The sequence below is a fragment of the Talpa europaea genome (genome assembly GCF_964194135.1).
Source record: "Talpa europaea genome assembly, chromosome: X".
Taxonomy (NCBI): Eukaryota; Metazoa; Chordata; class Mammalia; order Eulipotyphla; family Talpidae; genus Talpa; species Talpa europaea.
The window spans coordinates 67991475-68018439 of record NC_140081.1 but is presented as its reverse complement, the minus strand read 5'-3'; the positions used below and the strand labels follow the sequence as shown (position 1 = coordinate 68018439).

General features: G+C 41.5%; 1 protein-coding gene across 1 annotated transcript in view; it reads left to right on the top strand.

Moving 5' to 3' along the window:
- Positions 1 to 7311: 7311 nt before the first annotated feature.
- GUCY2F (guanylate cyclase 2F, retinal) overlaps positions 7312 to 26965 on the top strand; it is a gene marked incomplete at both ends in the record, with an annotated part of 89814 nt that continues 70160 nt past the window's right edge. The window contains 2 exons of the mRNA XM_084258079.1: positions 7312 to 8041; positions 18819 to 19120. Of these exons, the coding sequence (XP_084114205.1) occupies positions 7312 to 8041; positions 18819 to 19120 (1032 nt within the window). The remainder of the gene's footprint in view (positions 8042 to 18818; positions 19121 to 26965) is intronic.

The following is a 26965-nucleotide window of genomic DNA, read 5'->3' as shown; positions in this document are numbered from 1 at the left end:
CATCATCATTCATATTTGGGCTAGGATTACAGCTAATGAATGTTCTGGCATTTAAAGCTGTCCTGGAGAAAGAGCGATGTGTGGCTATTAGACAGAAGGGAAAAAAGAAAAACACAGAGGTAAAGTCAGAGGGTATATGAGCCTGACTTTGAAAGGTAGAAGAAGGCAGTCATTCGGGAGGATGCATTTATCCAGAGGACTTTAATTGTTTGTTAATCTCCGGGTCAATCATTTAGGTCAGCATTAACTGCTACAGGTAGGATCAATTTAACGGATTAGAAATGTCTCTTTAAATCCAAATCCTGGTCTTGGTCTGTGGATGCTGAAGAGTGATTTACAAAAAGGTTTACTAACCCTCCCAATTATTTACCCCATTGATGGAATTTATCAAGAGACTGGAGTCCTTGGCAGGATTATGAACACTTAGAGGATGCACTGAAATGGACACCCTGGGTAGCAAACCAGAGATTTGCATGTACAGATGGTAAATTGAAGACATTGGAGCGGTGAATTACAGGGTGAGTATATGACAGCTCTTGTTTATTAGAAGGATTGTAATGGGGAAAAAAATTACAGCCCACTGGGGACTCAGGCTTGTGACTGAGATACTTCAGTTTTGTTGTAATATGTAGTTTAAAAAGTGAAACAAAAGAGAATGAAAGAGAGAAAGAAGAGGGAAAGAGAGTGGTAAAAAGATCGTTCAAGACACTTTAAATCAAGATTGGGCTCAACAGCTCTCATCTAAGCTTTCATTTAGTTTCTCTCATGATTCTTTTTTATTTCTTCCTGATGTTGTCTTACATGAGCTGTTAACTTGATTCAGGCTGTAGCTACAAAGATCAATCATCCATAGAAGTCCTCGGCTTGACAAGCTAGGATGAGGAAACATTTTCCTCCGAGCTATTTGTCATAGTCTTTCTTTGTACATGTTTAAAGAACAGTCATTTTCCTTGTGAAATCAGGCTGCCCAGCAGATTATGAAAGCTACCTGAAATGAAATGATGGGTACTTATGCTTTAGCTACTTTCCATGGCAGCCCGATTCCATGCAGGTGTTTGAACCTGAGTTACCAAGGCAACGGCCCCAGAAGAGCTGTGGGTCAGTAGTATTCCATTCCCCAAATTTCATACCTTCAGACTTTTTTTTATGTCCACATTTTCCATTAACCCCAGGAAAGCCTCCATCCAGCTTGTTTTGAAGACAGTGTCTTTTATAGAAGAGCTTTATAATTCTGTATGAAAACCAAAATCAACAGGCAAAGACTTAGGACCTTTCTCTCCCTCCAGTGTCCTTTCTTCCCTTCTCCCCTCCCTTCCTTCTCTGTGTTCCTTTCTTCCCTGTCTTCCTACTTTCTCTTCTTCAGAATGTTTCCTTCTGCAAAATCTTGGGACTGGGGATCAAGAGTAAATCCCAGAGCAACATAGAACTTTCTGCTTCTGCAGATAGTTTTGGCAGAGTTAGATATACCACCTAATGCACGAACAGAGCCTAGAAAGAAAGGAAGGACAAAGCTTCAGCTTGGGGGTTATTTAACAAGGAGCAACAACAAAGGAGAACAAATAGTAAGAGGTACTTGCTGAGTGGGGCTTGATGAAGTACCATGTCATAAATGTATAAACCTGGGAAAATGCTGTAAAAAAGCAAGATTTTTATTTAAATTTTTTTATTGTAGCATGAACACTTAACATGAGATCTACCCTCTTCACACGTGTTTAAGTGCACACTAGTATCATTAACTGTACGCACTATAGTCTACGGAAGATCTTAATTGAAACTCTACAGCCATTGAATGAGAACTCCTCAAAGCCCTCGGCAACAACTGTTCTCCTGCCTGCTTTTGTGACTTTGATATTTTTGATATCTCACATAAGTGGAATCATGCAGTATTTGTCCTCTGTAACTGACTAGGGAGGAGGGGGGAGTGGCTGGGGAAAGTGTCAAATGTTATTCTTTTACATAAAAGTGGAAATGATTTCAAGAGCCTCTTTCTCTAGTGGTTATTTTTCTCTCCATTAAAGGAGAGGGCAGAGGGCCTCCCCTGGTGGCGCAGTGGTTGAGTGCTGGGCTGTGAAGCTGCCCGCAGCCTCTGCAGCACCAGTTCGATCCCCAGCCACCGGGCGAGGGTCCCACATGGTGCGCAGACCTCTCCTGCCACCCGCTGCTCCCCTCAGCAGTGTATTTCGTCAGTCTGCTTGTTCTGTTCCCTGCTCTGGCTCTGGTGAATTCTCTCACCCTCCCGCGCTTCTGACTGTACCCGGTGCTTGTATAAATAAATAAATAAATAAATAAATCTTTACAGAAAAAAAAAAAAAAAAAAGGAGAGGGCAGAGTGAGCCAGACTTGAAGTTTGAAGACAAATTTTACCTACTGGATAATTTCGTCAAAGGTAGTTCCTGACCAAGGCTTAAAATCGAACCTTTTCAAGAAGATAGTAAGAGCATACACGTGCTCCATGTTGCCTTTTCACTACTTATTCAAGAAATATTTGTGGAGTAGCTGTTCTGTGTAGGCTCTGTGCAGGGCACTGGGGAGAGCAAATCTACCAGGGAAATTGCACATTTGACCTTACCCGTGAGACTCTTTGGTGGGCATTAAGGCTCTCTCCCTCCTGAGGGGCATAGTTACTTTTTCTGGTGAGATCTCTTGGTCAGGTCTTATATTCCCCCAATTTTTATGTAGCTACAGGCCTAGCATATGCCAGGCTCTGCATGTACACTTAATAGCCATAAGACAGTGAATGATTTCAGGAACTCAGATGTTCAGTGTAGCATAACTCCGGCGTTTGGGGTGCAGACACTTCCCATTGTAGGTACTGGATAAAGGATTCTACAGCAAAAAGGAAAAAATGATGAGGAACTGAATCTTCCAGATTAAAGGAAATACAAACCACTTAGGGGACTCTAACTCCAGGGAAAAGCTGGTTAGAACAGCAAAGCATAGAGCGTGTTGAATGAATTCACAAAGCAGTTGAATAGTGCAGAGGTGTAGAAAGTCGCTGCCTGGGAGAGGTACAGAATGCCAGAATAAATGTTCGTCAGAGAAGGAAGGGACATGCAGGTTCTCCAGTACAGCTGAGCGGGTGGGGAGGGGTGCGTGTCGGAGGCCTAAAGAAGGAGCTCAATCCTTCTTCAGTGTCACATGATGGGTGAGTCAGTGGCAGGACTGGCTCCAGCACTCAGCTTCCTGATTCCTAATGCAATACTCTTTCCAAATAGAAAGAAGAACTAGTATTTATTGAAAGACAACTGTGTGCTCAGCATTTTGTCTTATTAAATCCCTAATCTCCAAAGCATTAAGTGAAATTTATTTCCATTTTGGAAATGAGGAAACTGAGTACCAGGGCTAGCATGCCAAAGGCTGTACTCCCACGACTTCCCAAGGCTAAGATGAGCTTCACAGGGAATACTGTGTGATTGGTGGCCCCCACCCTCAGCTGTGCACTACTGATCCCCAAGTGAGTGGTAAGTGGGATGTCCCAGGGCTGGGCTTGAATACTAGTAGCGAATTTCTGCTGGTTGGATAATGAATTGGTTTGCTCCTCCCAGTTCATTTCAGCCCTCATCCTCGTTACCTAATTTATTCTTTCAAAGGGGACTACGTTTTTGTTTTTTGTTTTTAACCACAAATGAATCATTTGAAGTCAATCCAGCTAGCATGGAAGGTATAATAATGTTGGTCTCAGTGACATCATAGATAAGAGGCTATTGGCAGGTGATCAAGTACAGAGCTCAGTCAACTGGGGTGTAGATCCCCATTTGACCACAGTATGCCCTCAGGCAAGTAACTTACCCCTTTTATGCCTCAGTTGCATTATCTGTAAATGAGGGTATTAATAGTACCTACCTCAAAGTGCTGTGAGGAGTTGTTTTTTTTTTAATTGAATTTTTAAAATAATATATTCAGGGCCTCCCTGGTGGCACAGGGGTTAAAGTCTCAGGGCTATCAAGCTATTGCCAGCCACTGCAACATAAGTTCGATCCCAGCCAGAAGTTAACCCACCTGGCGCAGCAGACCTCTCCTGTCTCGCCTGCTGCTCCCCTCAGTGGTGTATTTCAGTAGATCCACCTCTTCTGTTCCCCACTCTGTCTCTGGTGAATCCTCTCACTCCCTCCCACACCTCTGGCCTGTACCCCAGTTCTTCTATGCATAAATAAATAAATAAAAATAAATCTTTAAATAAATAATAATATATCCAAAGAGTTTTGCTGTCAGTGCATAGCAAGAACTTAATATTATTTTTGTTATCCAAGTGCTAATTTCTGATTTGAACGTACCACTGCTGGGAGAGAACCCATCAAAGTAGGCGTGTTTCGGGGAGAAGAGCAGTTGGTTGGTCTTCTTGCCCTGTTGTTATGGAAAAGGCCTTGGTGTCTTTGTGCCCATATACAGTTGCCCTCACTGATGTCCACCCCTGGTGGGGAAAAGAGTGACGTCCTATAAGGATAAAGATATTGTACAGCTTAATATATTTGTCACAAAACAGTTCAGATATAGGGGCCCCGTTCACACTACTTCAGAGAAGAAGCTGTTCCTAAAGCACCCTGGCTCCCAAGTTATGTGATGACAGAGAAAAGATGGGGGTTTCAGGAGGGTGAGGAGAGAAACACGTGGCCAGGCCTTAAAAGCTGAGTCTACATCTCACACCCCGTCCATCTTGATTCTTACTCTCGTGCCTTCAACATAGTCAGAACACAGACACAAAATCTATTTTGGGAGGAGAGAGAATGGATTAGATTATTTTTGAAATTCTAGGAATAAATTTGAGGTCCTTATACTTAGAAATCAGGTGAGAATCACTTTTCTACCACCACCAAAGTTGGAAGTTCCCCCTCCTTTGTCCTATACAATCAAAAGTCTCTGGCTCATGCTGTTTGGTGAGACTTTTCCTCTCCAAGTCTTTTTGACCATCATTTTAACCAGCTTTCACCTGTTTAAAAATGTCAGGGCATGCTTGTGTGGTATCCTGCACCATAAGAGGCTTTAAGACTTAGTAAATATGCCCTTGATTGGTCTCTTGAGGGATCAGACTTCTTCATAAAATTAGGTGTGAGAATAATAACCAACAGACAGGGTTATTGGCATAGGCAGGGATCTTGCTGGAAATCGACAATAAGTTGGGTTTGACTGGTACACATGGGTGCTGATTATTAGGCCTGAAGAGAGCCAAGTCATTATTTTGACCCTTGGTTGGAATTAAAATTTTACTAAGAATTTTTCTCATTAACATCTCCTCTAAGCAATTAATTCTTTTAAATCTGTGTAGAGAGGTTATTTTCTGAACTTGGATAACTTTAGTGCTTTATTAATTCATTTCATAAACATTTATCTGATGCCTAGTGCATGTTGGGTACTTGGCTGGATGTTAGACTATAAAAAAGACCACCAGGAACTCCCAATGCAGCAAGCTCGGTTCTCCATAAAGTGTGGCCCCACTTGCTGTGGTTGAAAGTACAAGGTCATGTAAGTACAGAGATAGCAAACCTTTCAGTATCCTTGTTACCATATAGATGATAAGGAAGTACAGTGTTTTAGTCAGTGACACCTTCCTAAGGGATATAAGGTGTAGATGGAGAAAGAACAAACTCAACCTGAGAGTGTTAATTGAAGTTGCACAGAATACGGACCACTTCAATTGGGTCTTGAAGGTAAAGTTCATCAGGAAAACCAGAAATGGAGTGTGGAAAGAGGAAGGAGGGCATTCAGGCAGAAGGAATGACATTTTCCAAATCCTATGCTTCACAGATGAAGTGCCATACACCTATAGAACTGCAAGAATTCACTATTGCATTAGGGGAGGAGGAGATGAGACTGTAGAGAAAGGGAAGAGCCTGTGAAAGGCTTTGCATGTGACGTCTTGAGAGAGTTCTCAGCATTTACTGACTCCACTTCATTAATTCCCATCCATTTTTGCCTCATTCTGGTCCACCAACTTGCAGCCTTACACTCTGTATCCAAGGACAGACGCCTTTCTATCTTTAGCTTTCTTGAGTTATCTGCAGATAAACATTTTTCATCCTCAGAGTTTCATCTTCTTTAGATTGTAAGATACGACTGTCTCCTCGATTTTGCTGTTTTTCTTGACTTTCCATGTAAGTTTTCATTATGACTTCTTTTCTGGCTGCCTGACCTTTAAGGGTTTTGTAGTCTGTCTTCTTTCTTTATTCCATAACTCTTTTGAAGACTGCCTTGTGTCCAATTACCCTTTATCAACTAATCACACCAAAATTTAGGTCTTTTGTTCACCTTTCTATTATGAGATCCTGTATACCAAGTTGTCTACTGGACCTTGCCACTTGTATGTTCTACAGGTATCGCTCGGTTCAACATGTCTAATAGAATACATTCTCTTCCCACCCTTTTCCTGTCTCAGAGCCTTGCATCATTTTCCAATCACTTGCCTAGGTCTGAAAAGCTTAAAACCATCTTGGTGTCCTCTTTACCTTCTACAACTTGTCAGATCCCAAGTTGTTGTTGGTTCTATTTTTATAATCTCTTTGAAGTTTAAATTGTGGTGGAATTCTTCTCCATTCTTCTACATCTTTACTCTTTCAACATTATTTCTCACATGGATTTCTACAATAGCCTCCAAACCGATCTCCCTGCCTTCAGTTATGGCCCTTTCTTTTTTTTTTTTTCAAGATTTATTTATGCATACAAGATCTAAGGCACAGGCCAGAGGTGGGGGGGGGGGGGACAGTGAGAGGAATCACCAGAGACAGAGCGGGAAGCAGAACAGGCAGATCTACTGAAATACACTGCTGAGGGGATTAACAGGAGAGTCAGCAGAGGTCTGCTGTACCACATGGGTAGCTCCCTGGCCGGGGATCGAACTCGTGCTGCAGTGGCTGCATATAGCTTCATAGATATAATGCTAACAAGATGCCAGACCTTGTTATAAGCACTTGCTGTATGTTAACCCTTATAATCCTCACAATGTTGAAGTGGCCAGCTATTACTTGAATGGAATCTGTGGGTGTTGGTGATGGATTGAGTGGTGACAGAGAAGAAAGAAGCATCTCAGCTGACTCCTAGGTTTATGACCGAAGCAAGTGGCTGAACTGGGGATGGAGGTGTCACCTACGGAGGTGAGGAAGTTCAGGGAGAAAAGGCATTTTGGTCAGGGATGGGCTAAGAAACTTTCAGATTGGTAGGTGCTCTTTGGTAGGTAGATATTTCCAGAAGCTTCAGGAATAATGTGAATAACAAGTCTTTTCCTCTCATTGACAGACATTTGGAATACCACTGAACATCTTGGAACAGCAGACTAACCTTCCAGCCTCTCTTCATTAGCTGTCTGGAAGCAGGAGAAATATGTTCTCGGGATCTGGGCATTTCTCTTGCCTTATGCTCTGGCTTGTGGCTCACAGAAGACAGCAAGGACACCATGGCCTTGCATCCTTCAAGCCACCATGGTGCTTGTGCCTTCTGGCCTTCATGCCCCTCCCACAGCAGGTGTGGGCATCCCCCTACAAGATAGGGGTGTTGGGCCCTTGGTCTTGTGATCCCTTGTTCTCAAAGGCCTTGCCTGAAGTGGCTGCTCAACTAGCCACCGAGCGTATCAACAGGGACCCATCCTTTGACCCAGGCTACTCTTTTGAATATGTGATTCTCAACGAAGACTGCCAGACTTCCAGAGCCCTCTCCAGTTTCACTTCCTACCACCAGATGGCCTCAGGATTTATTGGCCCTGCCAACCCTGGCTACTGCGAGGCAGCCTCACTCCTGGGAAACAGCTGGGACAAAGGGATTTTCTCTTGGGCTTGTGTGAATTATGAATTAGACAATAAAAATAGCTACCCGACCTTTTCTCGGATACTCCCTTCTCCCATTAGGGTGCTGGTAACTGTCATGAAATATTTCCAGTGGGCTCACGCTGGAGTCATTTCTTCAGATGAAGACATTTGGGTGCACACAGCCAATCGAGTAGCAAGTGCTCTTCGGAGCCACGGCCTACCTGTAGGGGTCGTCCTGACCACAGGACAAGACAGCCAGAGCATTCGGAAAGCTCTCCAGCAAATACGCGAGGCGGACAGAATTCGCAGTGAGTGCTTTCTCCTGGCTGAAGTTTAAACGTGGCTTCAGTGAATGAAATTACAATCTCCCAAAGCTTCCCTCCTCCCACATCCTTGGCTAGAACATTATTCCCCAGTTCTTCATGTGTTTGTCCTCTTTCAATCACACTCAGGCCTCAAGACTGTCCTGTTCAAAGAGTCTATTTTATAAGCTGAATAGAGGTACAAAGAGCCCTGTGGTTAAAATGCCTGTGGGTGCCAGTGCCTGCTCTCAGCACCTGCTCTGGCACCTAGCTGGGGAACAATAAGCATCAAGAACAACCGTATCTACACATCCTCTGTGCCCTTGGGACCCTGGTAATTTCAGTCCAGCCATAAGAGGGGCATGCTTATAGCTTCATGTTTGTCTGCTCTTGTCACTGAATGGAGATCTACCTTTGACTACTTCTGGGTACTTTTCCTCCTGGGGGCCCAGTGCCCTTGTGCCATTGTTCCAGGGCAACCTCGCGGGAAATGGGGTGACCTGGGTGTCAGTTCTCACTGGTGTGCTTAATTTGAGACAAACCCGAAAGCAGACATGCAGAGAAAAATGAAAGGGAAATAAAAAGATTTGTTTATGAAGGTAGCTAGGTGAGGAAGAAGAGGGAGAGAGATATAAATTAACTGGCCAACATGTGGTCAAATACTATCCATCATGCTACCAAGCAGTACCAGGATGCCACTAGGGCAAGAAGAGACCCTGGGCTCACATGCCTTCAGTTCTATACCAGGCATGCCTGCGGGAACCTGCTCCTAGCTCCTGCTTAGGAAATCTGGGTTAAGTGGGGGCAGGGAACATGGTACTTCCCCTGACGACATCACATCTTACATAGTTTCTGTCTTCTCTTTACCCCTCAACATACAATCTCCTTCCTCCCTCTCCCCAGAAGTCAGGGCTTCTCTCTCTGCAGCACACATCTAGTTGATATGGAGGGGGTGGGGGTCCTACTTTTTTTTTTAAGATTTATTTATTTATGCATACAAGAACTGGGGTACAGGCCAGAGGTGTGGGGGGTGAGAGGATTCACCAGAGACAGAGTGGGGAGCAGAACAGGCAGACTGACTGAAATACACTGCCGAGGGGCGCAACGGACGAGTCAGGAGAGGTCTGCTGCGCCATGTGGGTAGCTCCCTAGCTGGGGTTGAAACTCGTGCTGCAGTGGCTCAAATAGCTTCATAGTTTATGTCTTAACCCCTTGCGCCACCAGGGACGACCGGGGGAGGGGGGTGGTCCTCACTCTTAAATGAAGGCATATAAAAGAAGGCTGCCTGAATTTTAATGTTTCCCCTTTCAAGAGCTGCTTTATGTTTAAAGATGCTTCTTGTAGAGACAATGGACAAAGTGTCCAAAGTGAGCAAAGGGCTGACCCACTGAAGCTACCATCACCAGAGGGAGTTGGGTGGATTTTGGAAAAGGGGGACCCTTCTTGTTCCTCTTGAAGATCTATTTCCATGCATTTACTGCTGGCCCCTGCGACACTTGGGCGTGACATTTTTCTATTCCAGTTTTTTAAATCTCCACTTTCCCCCTTTTGGGAAAGTGGTAGTGACTTGTGGGAACATGTCCCCATTGCAGTTGCTCCACCACTTTGGACAGAGGTTTCAGGAACTACTTGTCTAGGGCCTCCCTGGTGGCGCAGCGGGTTGAGCGCCGCCCTGTGAAGCTGTCTACAGCCTCTGCAGCATGGGTTCGATTCCCAGCCCGCCAGGGAGCAACCCACATGGCACGGCAGAACTCTCCTGCCTCTCCCGCTGCTCCCCTCAGCAGTGTCTTTGGTCCGTCTGCCTGTTCTGCTCCCCACTCTGTCTCTGGTGAATTCTCTCACCCTCCTGCGCCTCTGACTGTACCCCAGTTCTTGTATAAATAGATAAATCTTTGAAAAAAAAAAAGAAAAGAAACTACTTGTTCAGCTGATTGCTTCTAGGATCAATCCTGGTCCCAGTCATTCCTTAACATAACAAAGGTAGAGAATGGTCCAGCTTCAGCCTGGCTTCTAACCAGAAGCTCATTTTAAATTTCAAGGGTCTCTGTTACTGGACCTTAATTATGATCATTATGGGAGGATGAAGGCAAGACTTTTTAGTTTCAGGAACTAAGTTATCTGTGTCCAGCTCTAGTCTACAAGGTCCTATAATGGTCAGAAGTTGGTGTGGCTCTGATTACTTCATAACAGAGCTTGGTGCTTTCACAGCAGAGTACAGAATTATTTTTAAAGATATCAAACCATTTCCAGGGACAAGTCATGCCCAACACAGGCCAATGTATTTCGTATCATAACTTTATAATATGTTACAAATCTTCATGAATCTCAGCGTCTCTTGCCAGTTTACATTCCACGGGTGTTCCATATTCCACCCATTCTAAATAGTCTACTCTTTGAAATGACATTTGGCCTCAACCATGAAATGTTAAACAAATTTAAACCCTGAAGCTTTTGGGGCTGTCAGACTGCGAAAAATTAGAACTGAGTCCTCACCACCCACAACTCTTTTGAGGCAGGGAGGGAGCAAATGTCCACATCACCCCACTGTTAGAGATTCATTCCTTTAGGTTGACGGTTCTTACGTGGACATCTTTTCAAAATGGCTGTGCTGTGTCCAGAGAATATGATGTTCTGCAGTGGGGCACAGGTATAGGTACTTAAAATAACTTCCCAAGTGCTTATAAAATACAGCTAGGGTTGAGAACCATTGTTTTTAAGTAAATGAAAGTGCAAATAAATGTTCTTTTAAATTGCCATTTTTGTATTAATAAGATTTTGGTTCATCAGATAGTTTTTTTTTTTTATAACAGTGTGGATCAGCCCATTAAATAACGGAAATTTTAAACTGAGGCGAAAAAGCCTCGAGAGGAAGCTGTGTGGTTATGGAGCAAAGACTCTGGGGAGGGAGGATAGCAACAGGAAGTGAAGCAAGGACTCAAAAAGGGAGATAAAAGAGAGTGAAGACAAAACTCTGCATTCCACTCCTTTGCCTCTGGTTTCTGACAAAACACAGGCCGACTCAGATGAGGCATGCTGGGGCCTCAGCGACCTAAGCCAGAATGGGAGCGGAGGTAGGGGGCAGGGAAACTGAGCCATGGGTGGGACTGTGGCCTGTGTATGACATCTGGCAGCTCAGTGTGCAGAATTCAAGAGTGTGTGGCGCTCACATTTGGTATAGCCAGTTGTGGGTATCTGAGGGCACCTGGTGATAGGTGGCTTGTGACAGTAGGAGTTGTGGACAGGGAGTGAGTCTTAAAGAGAGATGAACTTGTCACGCACTCGAGACAAGCTGTCAAGAGCAGTACCCAGCCAGTGGGAGCATGAGAAGGAGTATCCGGTGTAGGTATATGTATGGATCACCAGGACTTTGATCAAGTGGCCTGGGGATTCAGGGCACTTCTCTGATGCTCTTAGAATATGGGAAATCTGGTGAGAAAGAACCAGAAGCCAGAATGTGGATTGAGCCAACACAGCAGTGAGGAAGGTTATAACACACCACACACAGCACATACCAGATCAAATTTTAGCTTATTTTCTAGCCCTTCTCAACTGGTAGGACCCAAGACTGCCAAAGCGTTCCTAGCTGTTAGCGCTCTTGACTGAAAAAGGCATTCATCTCTGTGTGACCTCCACTGAGGACTGAGGCAGGCAGGGCCTGGCCTCTTTCCTAGTCTGTGTAGTATGAGGCTACTTCTCAACACTGTGGTTTCCCAAGAACACTTTCAGAGAAGGGCCTTTTGGTGGAAAGGGAGCCCTTCCTTTGGAGAGACCTAACAATATGTGGAGCTAGTAGAAATAGTTGGAAGATTGGTTTTGTCTGATCTGCTCACAATTACAGTGATCACAGCTCTGCCTGATGGTGCTGGTGAGGGATCGTGGTGAGAAGGGAAAGGAGAGGTGTCTTGCCTACACTGACTGGTATGGCGCTTTGCTTTCTTAGCAATTTATGTTTCTGTTGTGGTAATATCACTGGCACCTTCCTGTAGCGAGAAGTGTCTTTCTTAGAAACAGTTCTACATTGTGCTTATACAATACGAAGAAATTGATAAAATTCAACAGTAAAGACTATAATAACTAATAATAGTTGTGCTCTCTTAGGAGAGAAAACAGCAGGGGTGTGATTAGATGTGGCCATAGAAACAATGAAAGCAACCACAATAGCACTTTACATTTGAACAGCTCTCTACAGATTACAAGGTATTTGCATACTGATAATCTAATTTAATCCTCAGAATCATGCAGGAGATAGGTATTTCCTTTCAAGTTTTACAACACAGGTGAGCCTCACATAACAAGTGTAGGTGTAGTCATTATTAACACCAAGGAATATGGGATAAATTAACACCAAGGAATATGGGATAAATCCCCCCGAGAAGGGGGGAATTCAGCCTCCCCCTGATTCTCAACTCATTTCCTTTAAGCTTCAGGACAATAGCCAATTATCTTTCTGACAAAACTGAGTAGGAGAGATATTATTCAAAGACAAAGGCTTCCCTATTAGTCAGGGCTGCTGTGTGTGGTTATCTACATTGTGCCCCTGCATAAGGGAATCTAGCTGAATGGGTTTGAGGGCCAAAATCCAGCTCACGCTCTACTCCTTAAACCCTGAGCCCAGATGGAAGGTTTGATCCAATGGCACAAAAGAGCATCCTTTCGGCCAGGCAGAGCACCTGTGGGATTGCAATTACCCAGAAGAGGCTCTTTTGCTAATTCCTACAAAGACTAGCAGGAGGCCCCCTGAAAAGCTCTTTAGAGAACTTTTCAAATGGCTATTTCAAGTCCTCCTCTCTTCTCACCTTTTTGCCTATCAATGCTTGACTGATAGTGAAATGCTTTCAATTTGGGTTTAACTAGGTTGTTGAACCATTTAGGGATTCCTTTAAATCCTCCCAAATAGGGAATGCATTGTTACAATGTGATATTCAGTCAATAGGACACAGTCAGAATAGACTTCTCTTGTTCTTCCAAAATTAGGTACTTTCTTGGTATCTAATTGCCAGGGACCTCGCTAGCCTCTTCCCATCTACTGAAGATTCTTGTGCATAAAATAATAATAGTAAAAATAGCAACAATGATAATAGCTAATTTTTACTGAGAATTTATTATTTGCTATTCATTTGGCGAGGGCTTTGTATGGACCATCTCATTCAATTCTTGCAACATCCCTGTAAGTTTAGGCCTATTATTGTTTAATGCACTTTACACAGTTGCACACTCTACCCCTGTGGTGTTCATACAGTTTATGGATGAGACTTCAGAGGCAAAGAGAGGTTTACTAAATTGCCCTAGGCCACATAGCATTGGGAAAGCTAAGATATGTGTTCAGGTTGGTCTAAGGAAGCACCTTTTCTAATCTAAGCACCTTTTCAAAGCACCTTTTCATTAGAATCCCTTAAAGAACTCAATAAAACTCAGATTGCTGGGTCCCACCTCCAGATCTGATTCAGGAGGGATCTGGTAAGACCTCAAAACTCACATTTCTATTGAGTTCACAGAGGTGGTGACACTGCCTGAGCAGAGGATGCACTTTGAGAACCACTGGTGTAATGAAACCTATGCTCTGCTATCTCCTCTCGACTTGATGTTTATCCCTAGGACATGCTCACTTGCAATCTTGTGTTGTGTATGGTATATAATCCAGCCCTCCAACTTTTCATTTTTAACTTTTGGATGTAGCTATGGAATTCTTTTAAGTGCCTCAAAGTACTAAGCATCTCCCTGTTTTCCTACAGTAATGACAACAGTGTAAATGATACAACTATACTACAAGGAATTTGGTATAGGACTTGGTATACATAAATGTAAGTAAATCTACGTAAAGAAAGGATGACTTCTCTCATGAATGGGTTCACAATGAGTAATGATAAAATTATTCAAGACCCAGCACAAGAGGAAATCGCTAAACATCTACTTTCTGCATTTAAGAGGACTTATCTACATATAGCAATTTAGGAAAAGTTGAAGAAAACATGTTGCAAGGAGGGAAGAAACATTAAAAACTTATCTCTAGTGGAGCAGCAGTGTGAAGGTAATAAATACACTTGCAATGCAGTTTATTGGGTCTGAAAAACACCAGAAGATGCAGATGGCATGGCCATTGAAAGGAATATGTTTCTGGCAACATATGCTGAGCTGCTTGGATCGATGAGATGAGTTGAATTCCATAGTGGGAGTAGTGGTGGTCTCAAGCCTTAAGGTGAAAACATGTGGGGTGCCCTCAAGCAAAAGAAATGGACACACATCTTAAAAGTTGTTTTCAGGGTTACTGTGCTGAATCACACAGGGAAGTGGGCTGGGAAGTATGTAGATTCCAGAGCCTCCCGCCCTGTTCTAATATATCCATTTTACAGAATGGGTGGGGAAAAACTGAGAGGACAAGGGTTTTAATCTACTTTGAATCTGTGAGATGGACTAAACATGTTGCATGCCCCCCTTCTCCTCTGTCCTGTCTGCGCTCCACTTTCTCTCATATGTGTTAAAACAAAATAGGTTAAAATGAATGTCAGTGGTAGGAAATATCGCAAAAGGGTTAAAGTGAAGAGCAATAACAATAGAATGGGGCGTCCTGTGGATTGGGAACAATATTGTAGGCTGCCAAAGGAATTTGACTCCTAGGGGATTCTTGGGTACTAGTTAGTAGGGCCACTCCCACTCAGTAGGTATGAGCCTGGGCCCAGTTTCTTCCCCTAAGAACTTCATAGCCAGTGAGTGACCTGTGAGAAATAGTGTACTTTGCTTTCTGAGACATATAGTTCCTCAATCTCAAGGAAATATTAGACAGAGTATTTCAATATAGGAAGAGAAGTAGGAGTTGAGTGACTTGGGAATTGACTTAAAGTTTCAGGACATTCCCTGCTGTTAGCATATAGAGGATGACAGAGAGGATCTTAGCCTCTAAGTGCCATAGTGGGTAGCACAGTATGAAAACATAGCCCAGATAGTTCAGAGAAATTGCCAATATCATATTCCAGTGACATGGGATCTCAGGAGGCAGTATCTCTGGGTCCTTATTTTGGCTCTAAAGTGGCATCACTGGTAACAATCAGGATGGAAACTTACAAATTAGTATTATTCAGTGATCACCTGTTGACCCAGGTCTTGTTTAGGATTTAAGGTTTCTGTCCACTAATCCTTTCCTGACAACAACTTACGGGTAAAATCCCATTTTAATGAATGTAATTTTGAAGATAATAAAGCTATTTAGTAAAATCATCATGTAGAACAGATGCATTCACGAATCCCTGTTCACAAAGCACTCCATCTATTAAATTAAGATGCTGTTGTTTGCATTCAGTATTTATGCTTTCTACTTTAATTGCATTCAATGGGAAGGTCTTGGCATGCAAAAAATAAATGAGCCTGTGATCATTTCCTCTAGAGACTTCCATTTCCTTACCTAAAAGTGATGGGAGAACGAGAGGGGCTGGATGTTATCAAAGGGTCTTTCCAGTTATAAAAATTCTGACTCTTTTTGCTTGAAGTGTTCTCACTGTGGACCAATGAAAGGAAAATTAAGAGGACAGATTCAGGTTGAGGGTAGGAAAGATCTTTAGCAGAGTTAATAACACTAAGTATTTTTTAAAAGATTATTTATTTATACCAGATGCGCGGGAGGGTGAGAGGATTCACTGGAGACAGAGCAGGGAACAGAATAGGCAGACTGATGAAATACACTGCTGAGGAGAGCAGCAGGCAAAACAGGAGAGGTCTGCTGCGCCATGTGGGATTCTTGCCAGCCAGGATGGGATTGAACCCACGCTGCAGAGGCTGTGGAAAGCTTCACAGTGAGGCACTCAACCGCCTGCACCACCAGGGAGGCCCTAATAACACTAAGTATTACAGACAGACAGGTACGCTCTACCTGCCCAGCAATTATCACTTCAAATTGTTACTGCATATTAACAATCCAAATATGCCCACATCTCACAACTCAAGGATCTCACAAAATACCCAAGTGCAAAACCTCTCTGAAATTTTTGAAATTTCTTTAAGCCACATTTGTTGAGTGCATACTTCTATACCAAGATATGGTGATAAAATATAGCCCTTGACCTCACAGCTTCATTGCAAGGCTGATAAATAAGGGGGAAAAGAATCTTGTAAGTGCTGTGATAGAAGGCAGTTCAGGGTATGCTTGTTCTCTAAACCAGAGTTACAACTTGATGCCCTGGAAAAAAGTTTGCTAGATGGAGACTTGCAGGAAGATTATTGAAGGATACTTTCCTATGAGGAAGAGAAAGCAGTGGGATTGGGCAAAGCAAAAGAGTTGAACTATCATACAGTCACAACAGAGCTTAAGCCAGTCCCAATGAGCTGTGGAGTTGGACAGTTCTTCAGTTGCCCAGAACTGAAGGAATCATGAACTGTCTGTCTCCATGTTGACCAGTCCTTGCATACAGGCTGACTGAGAGAAAGGGATGCAGGATCTGGAGAAAAATAAGCCCTGATTTGTTGTGTTTGCTGATTTCCATTGTGTAATCTCTCACATATGCACAATTCCAAGCTACCAAAATGACATTAACTGGCTCACAAAATATCTGAAAATTTAACCTTATGCTCGTTGTGAACCAGCACATAACCTTGGGAGAGGTGGCTGTCGTCAGCTTAGGGAAATTCCCAGAGAGGTATCAGTGGTCATCTAACCCCTCTGGCAGCTAGGGGAATGAGTGCCTCAGTCCTGAAGAGTTCATCTGGGTGGCATACCATAGCACCCACTACACATAGTATCTGTTAAAGTATTTGCTTTTATGTCAAACCAACACAAAGGGTTCTATTTAACATTATCAGCCAGTGAAGTGATTTTAATATTGCTTTCAGTAAATGAAACAGAATTGTAGCTCTATTGGATGACCTTAGTCAAATCATCTAATTTCTGTGTTTTTTTTTTAAGATTTATTTATTTATGCATGCAAGAACTGGGGCATAGGCCAGAGGTGTGTGTGTTTGGGGGTTGAGAGGAATCATCAGAGACAGAGTGGGGAGCAGAACAGGTGGATCTACTGAAATGCACTGCTGAGGGGAGCAGCAGTCTAGACAGGAGAGGTCTGCTGTGCCATGTGGGTCACCTCCTGGCCGGGGATCGAACTCATGCTTTAGTAGCTGTGAATAGCTTCATAGGTTGCGTCTTAACCCCTTGTGCCACCAGGAAGGCCCCTAATTTCTGTTTTTATAGAAGAAAGATGCCAGGGCTGACCTACTTGCCAAGGATACCTTTGGATGAAGTGGTCAACTAACTGAGGCACCTGAGTTAACTCAGTGGATCTATTACTGGAGTAATTCGACAAACCGATCCATGATTAATAGTGTAGCCAAATGTAGGGAGCTAAAGGCCTTGGTTCTTCTTCCTTTTTCTAAAGCCACCCCTTGCCTTGTCAAACCCCTCTAACATTTTCCCATCATACGATGTGTGATTATGAACAAGGGAGGTTGATTTCCTTGTGTAGTTCATGAAGTAGCTCCTTTGAAGGAAGGTTTGAGCATCAGAATACACATAGACCATGTTAGGGCAATTGTATTGAAAGAGTCATTTGAATGTTATGCTGTGTGTACATGCATGTGTGTGTTATGTTGTGCTTAAATCAACTTCATAACTTATTAGTTACACCTTAAAAAAATGAAGAGTACCAGCTCTAGCTCACAGAGGGACACTTTCTGGGGGTATTTAAGAAGTGTAAAGAAGAGTTTTGAAAATAGATGAAGCAATATATAAATGGCAAAGACCAGCCATTGAACCTAGTTAAGCATATTCAGTTACTGAGATTAAAAGTTCTGTATAAGCATATATAATTAATATTTACCAATGGCAATAGGAAAATTGCCTTTCTTCAAGGATCTCAGAATACTTGCCAGGCATTATCTAATTAACCTACTCAATGTACCTGTGAAATGCATTGGAATCTACATTTTAAAGATGTGGGCACTGAAGCACAAGTGGGCTTAAACTAAACTCATTTAGCATTCCAAGGGCGAAATTGGATATAAGACTTTCAGTCTCATGATCTAGCTGCCATTCTTCAACCGTGTCCTCCTCTAATCCACTCTATTCTAGCATAGCCTTGCCAAACAACATAATTTCATAAGTCTAGGAAGAATTAAATTAAGTACAAAGTAATCCCAGTTACAGGGAAGTTATATTTTAAAATGTTGAACATATTACCCATAATATTAGTAACAGTTATAGGTGAGTGAGAATTAATGTCATTCATTGTCTGAAATGGCCTTGGTAAGGGTGAGAACGATCAGGTCAATCTATTGGAATGTACGTTCGTAGGAGGTGGGCAATCAAAGTCAACAGTGGCTATGGGACTATCTCCCATCTTTTCTAGACTTTTTATTCTTAGGTGTAATAATAGCTGCTTTTTATTGAGTTCTTATTGAACAATTGAAGGAATTGCTCCGTGAAGCATTTCTATCACCACTGAAGTACATATTGTTATCTCCATTTTGTGAATGAGACCAAGAGGGGTTAAATAATTTACCTAAGGGTATAGAGCTAATAGCTGGTGATATAAACCTAAGTGTTCCAAACCCAAAGCCTTCTCATTAAGCTACTTCCCATTTGCTGTGTTTGTTCTTGTTCCTGTTAGGTCTGTAGCCTGCAGATATGTCTGTCCTTTAACCTAGGCCTAATTCAGAATCCCTGAACAGTTTCAACATCTTATTCATCTTGGAGACATAAGATAGAAATCAATTATGAATTGGCGATAATATTTATTTATTTTCCCCTAATCTGTCGTTTTACTAACATATTGCTTCCACAACTTCCCTGCTTTGTTGGTTTCAGTAATCATCATGTGTATGCATTCGGCCTTGATTGGGGGAGAGACTCAGACGCATCTCTTGGAATGGGCTCATGACCTGAAAATGACTGATGGAACCTATGTCTTTGTGCCCTATGATGCCCTGCTCTACAGTTTACCTTATAAGCATACCCCTTATCAGGTCCTGAGGAACAACCTCAAACTCCGGGAAGCCTATGATGCTGTGTTGACCATTACAGTGGAGTCCCAAGAAAAGACCTTTTATCAAGCCTATACAGAAGCAGCAGATAAAGGTGAAATTCCCAAGAAGCTGGAGTCAGATCAAGTAAGTGCACATTCACAAGTTATCGTGAGCAGAGAACCTAAAAAATCAGGAAGAAATATTTTTCCTATCAAGAGCCTCCATTTCACAGGAGACCCAATCAATAAGAGACATCCACACACAAATTAAAAGCATGGTTTGATGAAACCATTCATAAAACAAAGACACACTGTTAGAGAATTATTTCTCATCTTCAATGAACCCACAATGATAATATGCAACCATGAAGAATAAATAAAACGCATTTACGAACAGGGAAACAAAACTTTAATCAATACTAGTGATGTTCAAGGGGGTCTAATGAAAGGTTGTTTCTGACCCAAGTTCTGAACCAATTCAGCTAGAAGACAGATGACCTGGCAAATAAGGAAATATAACTTACCTTCATTATTGTTGAGGCTGGTGTTGGAGAATGCTGGCATTTCCAATAATGAGTCTGAGGATTAATCAGACTTCTCCATCTCGTGACCAGCATTGCTAGACCACCACAGTCCTGCCCTGTGGGGACGTACATGCCTTTTGTGAAGTATTGGGCTTGGAGCAGCATATGATGCTCCCAAGAGAAAGAAGTTAGGAGGGCCTGGGCATCCCGTGCTTAGTTCTCCTTCTGAAGTGACCAGTCAGGTTAAATCACTTCTCTGTTGTGGGAAGGAATGAGTAAGGGAGTGAAGAAAGGCTTTTGCTAGTAGGGCTGTCTCTGTCAGAAAGAAAGCATGTGGCATGGGGAAGAATTTCTCCCTCCTCCTAATAAACAAGAAGTAATAACTCTCTATGTATAGATGAATGAAGGGATAAACATGTTTCAGATTCAAATCACAGCCAATTAGAGGTTAGAGGAAGAGAAATGAGGGGGCAGAGAAAAGAATGGAGAACAAAGACAAAACCAAAGAAGATAAGGACTATGCGAGGAAGATGGGGAGATGAGAGATGCCAATTAGAAAAAAAATACACAGTGGGTGTTTAAAAGTTGGGGACCAGATGTAGAAGACAGTCATTTTCAGAATTATTTAGAATGATGTGTAAATTAATTTAAAAGTTCTGGCACTTGTTAGCATACTGTACTAGTTATAAGGCTTCTGGCTGCCAGAAACCAGTATCTTAACACCAAATGACCTATTTTTTTTTTTCAAAATTTGAAGTCATGAAAGCTCCAGAGTCACTTAATTCAGCAGTTCAATTTTGTTATCCTTTTTATCCAGAACTGGTTCTTTTCAACTTTCCACTTTACAAGTTTTAGCATGCTAAATTGCTCAGATAAATCAGTTACTCTCATAGCCCCAAAATGGCTGCAAGAGTTTCAGATGTCACACACAGGTGGTGCTGTTTAGAGACAAAAAGGGGGAATGTCCCTTTCTTGATCTCCTTAAGAGTGAGGAAATCTTTCCCAGAAATTCCTCATGGAGACTTCTTCCCACACTTTCTTGAGCCCCATCCTACCTAAACCAATAACTTAGAAAGAGGAATGAGGCCATTGTCACTGACCCTATGACTGCTGGAAAAGTGTGAACAAAATTGGGATAATGTCAGTGTGGAAGAAGGCTGGTTATATCTAATATTCACATTCTCCATCATATCCTCCTTTTTATTCATCCTTTATTTCTTTTTCCTGTGGGATTCTTCTCTCTCTGAATAAATGATTGAAAATGAAACTTAAATTTGCTTACCTCTTTTTGTCTTAAGTATTGAAAGGAAAATTCTTATTCTAATAAAAAAGTGATTAGCAGAGATACTAACATTGCTGGGTTTGAACTTTATTACCACTGATATGTTAATAGTAAATAAAAATTTAGAAGACACGCACTGAAAAAAAAATTGTCAGTTTGCTCAAGAATCCTTAAAATTGCTAAGGATGGTTGGTCAAAGCAGTTCTTTGGTGTATTTATAGGCAAACAACCAGATGGTGAATTTTCGTTAATTTTTAGCCAGTGATGGCTATCACATAAATACAGGCTAAATCATCTTTTTACTTTAATCACAGAACAGAGGGAAGGAGGAAGGTGTGTGCATGTGTATGTGTGTACTGTACATATCTATATGAGCAGATATTTTGATACAAAAAACTCAGAGCTTCTACTCTTAATATCTGATCCAATCCCTTTGAGCTTGTGGAAAACATAAGGTAATTATGGCCCCCAAAAAAGATGCCATTAGCTTGGTTGCTAGGCAGCCTGTACTCTGCTTTAGACAAGGAAATAGAAAGAGCTAAAACAAAGAATCCTGAGCCTATGAAAAAGCTTGTTTGGATACATTTCCACCCCCACTTTGCAGGTGCCTAGACTATACCTTCATAACTAAACAATGCTAGAAGGGTGAGATAATTATCTTTACATTTGTGAAAAAAAAAACTTTTTCTAAATTATCTTGCTGAAGGGAGTTTTTGAAGATAGTATAGCAGAAAAAAGCACATAAGTTGTTAGACAACTTGGATTCAAATCCCAGTTTTCACTCTTATTAGCTGTGTGTCCTTGTTTTTGGGCAACTTACTTAGACATTTTTGTTTCTCAGTTTTCCCATCTGTAAAATGGGTTATGATGTACATCTTCTAGAATTGTTGTAAAGATTAAACAAAGTAATGTGTATAAAATGACTAACAGAGTTCCTGACTCACAGCTTTCTGCTTTTTCTCCTTTGGGGCCAAGAGGACCGTATTGATTGTTCATGATCTAGAATTTAAGTCACATTCTGACTTCAGCTGACTATTCTCTTGGTGTTTTGTGAGTACTGGCAGGCAGAGGGTCTCTGGTTCCAGCTTCCCAAATTATTTTGATTTCAGAATTATAAATGGTATTTCCTCAGATCAGATTTTGTTGATCAGTGTTTGCTTATCCATCAACTCTTGTTCTTTTTCCCTATTCAGTCAATAGATCAACAACTAATTATTGAGCACCTGAACGACGAGCAAGCAAGGATTTTTGTCAGTGGTGTGTTGATGCTAGTTCACAAAAGCAACTTTTTCCAACTCCATGTTCAGTGGCATAATATTGGTAGCTTGAGATCAGACATTGAGAGTATTTTCACCACAGAAATTGATAAGTGTTACAAATAAGGGCTTTTTTCCTTTCTCCTAGAGGAGTTGCTAAACATTTACTAGCACATCACTTATTCCTGCTTTTATGGGATTTAAATTCTAGTGAAAGAGACAGAGAGTGAATGAGTAAACAAATGTATGAAAAGATGGCCCGATTTCTCCTTTGCCCAATAACTTCCAGTGGGATTGAAATGTCTATATCAAGGCTGCATTGCCTATAGCAGTGGTTTGCAAGCTCTTTTAATTCATGCCCTTGTTTCTTTAAAAAGTAAAAACAAATGACCATAAAACTATCTAAGTGATATATACACATAGTTTTAAAAGTCAAGAAATGCTAAAAAGTTTGTATCCACAACAAAGCAGTTCTAAGCCTCCCTCTTGCCCTTCATTAGAAGAAACCACTTTCATGACTTTCAGCTGTTTATTCTGGTATTTTCCTCTATGTTTCTTAATATTGGTGTCTTGATTAATCAGTTTTGGGTATTATTTGTTGACATCCTAATATAATTGATATTGTCAACTCTTATACATACTTCCTTACTTTCCTTCAGACCCCCCATAGTTATCTGACCATTTTCAGTTAAATTATTTTTAATATTACACCTATCTAAATTCCATTCACTGATGATCTATGATGTACATCATGTTGGCTATTCAATTCATGTATAACTTTTTATCTTTGCTGGAGTTCTAACTACATTATTTTACATTTTTTTTACCTTAATTTGAATTTCTAAGTCTTTTTATGCTATCTGGTAAAGCTGCAGGATCCTCACAATTTTTTTTTAAACCTGGTAAAACCTGTTAAATCCCTTACCAACATCATTTTTTCCCTGGGGCTCTCTGTCCTTCTATTCCAATCTAAACTTGTTGCTCCCTGACATTGCTGCACAGCTGTTATGCTGGGATCTCTTTTTTCGTCACCCTGGACACTCCCTTTCTCCTTCTCCTAGGCTAGATCCACAATTTCACGATTCATGTGACTGCCATTTTCTTAGTTTACTCTGATTTTTGTGGAACTCATCCTCTAGTAGCTTCTGAGAAAGGTACGTAGGAGTTAAAGTTTTGAGATTTTGCACATCTGAAAGTCAATATTATAGTTCATTATTGACTGAGAATATATAAATTTAGGTGAGACACTTTGAAGACATGGTACATTGTCTTCTCATTTCCACTGTTGGTGTTGAGAACGCTAATGTCATTCATATTCTTAATCCTTCTGTGCAACCTGTTTTCACTCCTTCCCCAGAAGCATTTAAGATTATTTCTTTATTCTTCTTTTTTTAAAAGATTTATTTGTTTATATAAGAACTGGGGTACAGGCCAGATGCGTGGGAGGGTGAGAGGATTCACCAGAGACAGAGCGGGGAACAGAACAGGCAGACTGACGAAATACACTGCTGAGGGGAGCAGCGGGAGAGACAGGAGAGGTCTGCTGCGCCATTTGGGACCCTCGCCTGCCGGCGGGGATCGAATGGGCTCTGCAGAAGCTGCGGAAGGTTTCACAGCGTGGTGCTCAACCGCCTGCACCACCAGGGGAGGGTCTATTTCTTTATTCTTAATGTTATGAAATTTCATGACAACATCTGGGTCTTTGACATGTGTTATACTATACACTTGGTGGGGCCATTCAAACTAAAAGTTCATTCTATCTAGGAAATTTACTTCTTTGATAATTTACTTAGCAATCTTGTCTTTGCTCTCTCTGGAGACAATATTAGTTTGATATGAGACTTCCTAGGCTGATTTTTTAAATTGATTGACTAATTCTCTTGTATCACCCATATCATTGTTCTTCAATTTTCTGTTCTCTTATACTGATTTAAAATTTTTTGCTCTCATACTTTTAAATTCCAAGAGTGGATTCTTGTTGTTTGATTATTCTATTTTAATGGCATCCTGCTTTTGTTTCATGAATATAGCATTTTCTCTTATTTCTCTGAACATATTCATTGGAGATTTTTGAAGTTTTTTTCTACTCTCTGTGTTTTCCTTAGTTTCTAACTTTTCATGCTCATTTATTTTGTTCTTTCGATTTCATATTAGAAGCCTTCCTTAAATATCCAATGATCCTGGATATCTGCTCATATTTAAGAGTGAAACTGTAAAATGCAGATTTGAAGGTGTATGTATGTGGTGTCTATGAGGTGTGTATGTTCATCTGTCGGCTTCTGTATTGGGCAACTGGCTCACCAACTTTTTTTATTTTTTTATTTTTTTTGGTCAATATCTATAGATATTGCCTCTTGGGGTCATCACTTTGAATGCTCCAGTCTCCTTCTTGGGAATCATAATCCTGAATCTCAGTATTTTAGGAGCATATTGGGGAATGAACACTGGGACGCTCCCTATTAAATATGAAGATTTTAACTTCATCATTCTTTTTTTGTGATGTTCTTCACTCATACTTTCCTTTGGGTCAAGTGTCCCAACTCTCTAGCGCTGTTCAGAAGCAATTTAACCTGTTTCCTGCTGAGCTCTGACTCTCCCTGGAAGAGGTGGGGACAGTGCTCCTCCTCACCCCAGCTTCTATAGCACTTGGTGCCTCTACTTCCTCAGTCTTTCCAGGATTTTCAGGGAGCAAATATGCTTGTTGCTTACTAATGTTCCCCTCCTCAGGCACTTAGGTTTAATCACCCTCTACTCTGCTTAATCAGTTACCACTCCTAGAACAGCTTCCACCTTCACATTCTGTAGTTTCGGGTTACAGACCTGTCCTAACACCATCAGATATGGAGTTTTAATTTGCCTGTCCCTTGCTCTTGCTATTTGGAAGTGATATTTGAGAGTAATAAGAGAGTGAAGGAGAAAGATCTTGATTTCACGATCTTCAATTATGGCCTTGAAGGAAAAAAATGTTACAAATGGATGTATGTGATATTCTTTTATTGGTGGGCTTATCACAGTCCATTAATTAATTTAACAAGTATATGTTATGTTCAGATATAACATGGTAGTTAAGAGAATGGGTTTTGATGGCAGACTGCTATAAATTTAGTTAGGCCCTCCATGTCTTTTAAAACTTATTTTTAAATTGATAATAAAAATAGTATCTGCCTCAGCATGCATTCTTCACTTTCATTGTATTTCAAATATTTTTCAGTGAAATGCTATTTACTGTAAATGCAGATGGCTGAAACATGTATTTTGTGAATATATACATATGAAAATATGTATATATAATATATTTCCAAATGTAGCTTATTCGGCTAAGTAAAGGAAATCTGTATTTCTCAGCAAGCTTGGGGAACCTTCAGTTCCTTGCACCCATTGCTTTCCATTATCCTAAAAATGGGTGTCTGGAGTAGATGTGGTCATAAATGGAATATTCCAGGATGGCACTTAAAAGAAAGATTGTCAGAAAAGGTTATCTGTATCTCACAATGGCTATAATGGTCTTTGTACCTCTTTTTATACAGAGCAAGGGTATTGTGTTCATCAGTATCCTATCAAACAGGTTGGGCTATTAGCCATCTCTTGGATAAATCCAAGGGTTGAGATCACACGTTATTGGAGGTAACACCTTTAGTAACAAGATTTCAATTCCTCTTTGCTTTGTTGATCTCTGAAAATACCTGACTTTTTGTTGAGAAGTGATGCTGCCATTTTGTCCGTTAAATGATGCCCTACAAGTCAGGTGGGTTTTAATGTACACTTTCTGGGACAAAATTGTTTGGAAGCCAGTTTTGTGTCTTTTAAGCACAGTAAATCTGGGCTGATGATAGTCAACTTAACAACAACATGAACCATTAAATTGAACAAATTCAAATATCACTGCTCCTAGCCCAGATCTTGTTCTCTTAGACACAAGTTCTGAAAAGCATAGGGGAGAGCTAGCTAAAGTCACTGATTAACAGTTAAGGATATGTTTCAATTACCAGTCGTTTATTCAAAATTCATTCACTTATTGATGGTCAGATCTATATAGCAAGAAAAACCAACAGATTGGGTCATCAGTGGCTTCACAGTTCCGGGCTGTGATGTCAACGAGGTCATCTATTTGACTGAAGTTCTTGCCAACTTGGTGCTGCTTCTTTGGGCTTTAGTTAGAAGCAAGGACAAGGGGTTTTGGAGAGTGTCCTTGCTCCCCCGTCCTACCCTCTGCCTCTTCTCATTCTCGTTATTTGCAACAGCTACAACTAGAGACCTTTTGTGACCAGTGCTAATAGAGTGTGCTTTTGGCTTACGGGAACAGGCAGTTCCATTGCTGAGGGTACAATGGGTGAAACAGGAACACAAATCCAAGTCACACAGTGATAGTGGGCCATTGTGACAGTCACTGTTCTGCAAATTGAGTGCCATTGCTAGAGCTATGCTCTTTTCCTTCACTTTGGGTCCCTCCATTACACTTCTGTGGCCATGTGTGTGCATGCATGTGTGCATGTGTGCACGTGTGTGTGTGTGCAGGCACAATGTGGTGGAGGCTGGCTAGGGAATCTTGAACAAGCTTCAGGTTTCAGTCATTTCGGGAATTGCCGTTAGTCAGCTCTAACCAGGGTCAATCTAAAAGCACAAAGGGCAGGTAGCCTGGTCGGCTGAAAACCCTGGGGGTGGGTCAAATCAGAGGTGAAGGGTGTTGTTTTAAGAGTTTCAGTCTTTGGTTTTGGCTATAGACAGATGCAGTCTCTTTCTCAGAAGGCTCTGTGCCTTTCAAAACAGAATACTAGCATTCTCCCTGCTTTCAAGGGCTTGTTGCCCTGTGGTTTTTTACTCATTTGTTTTACTAGTATTGATTTTATCCACCTTCCAGCCTTCACTTATTGTCATAACCTACCAAAGCCCCAGAAAACAGGCAGGCTCTTGCAGAAATCCCAAAGACA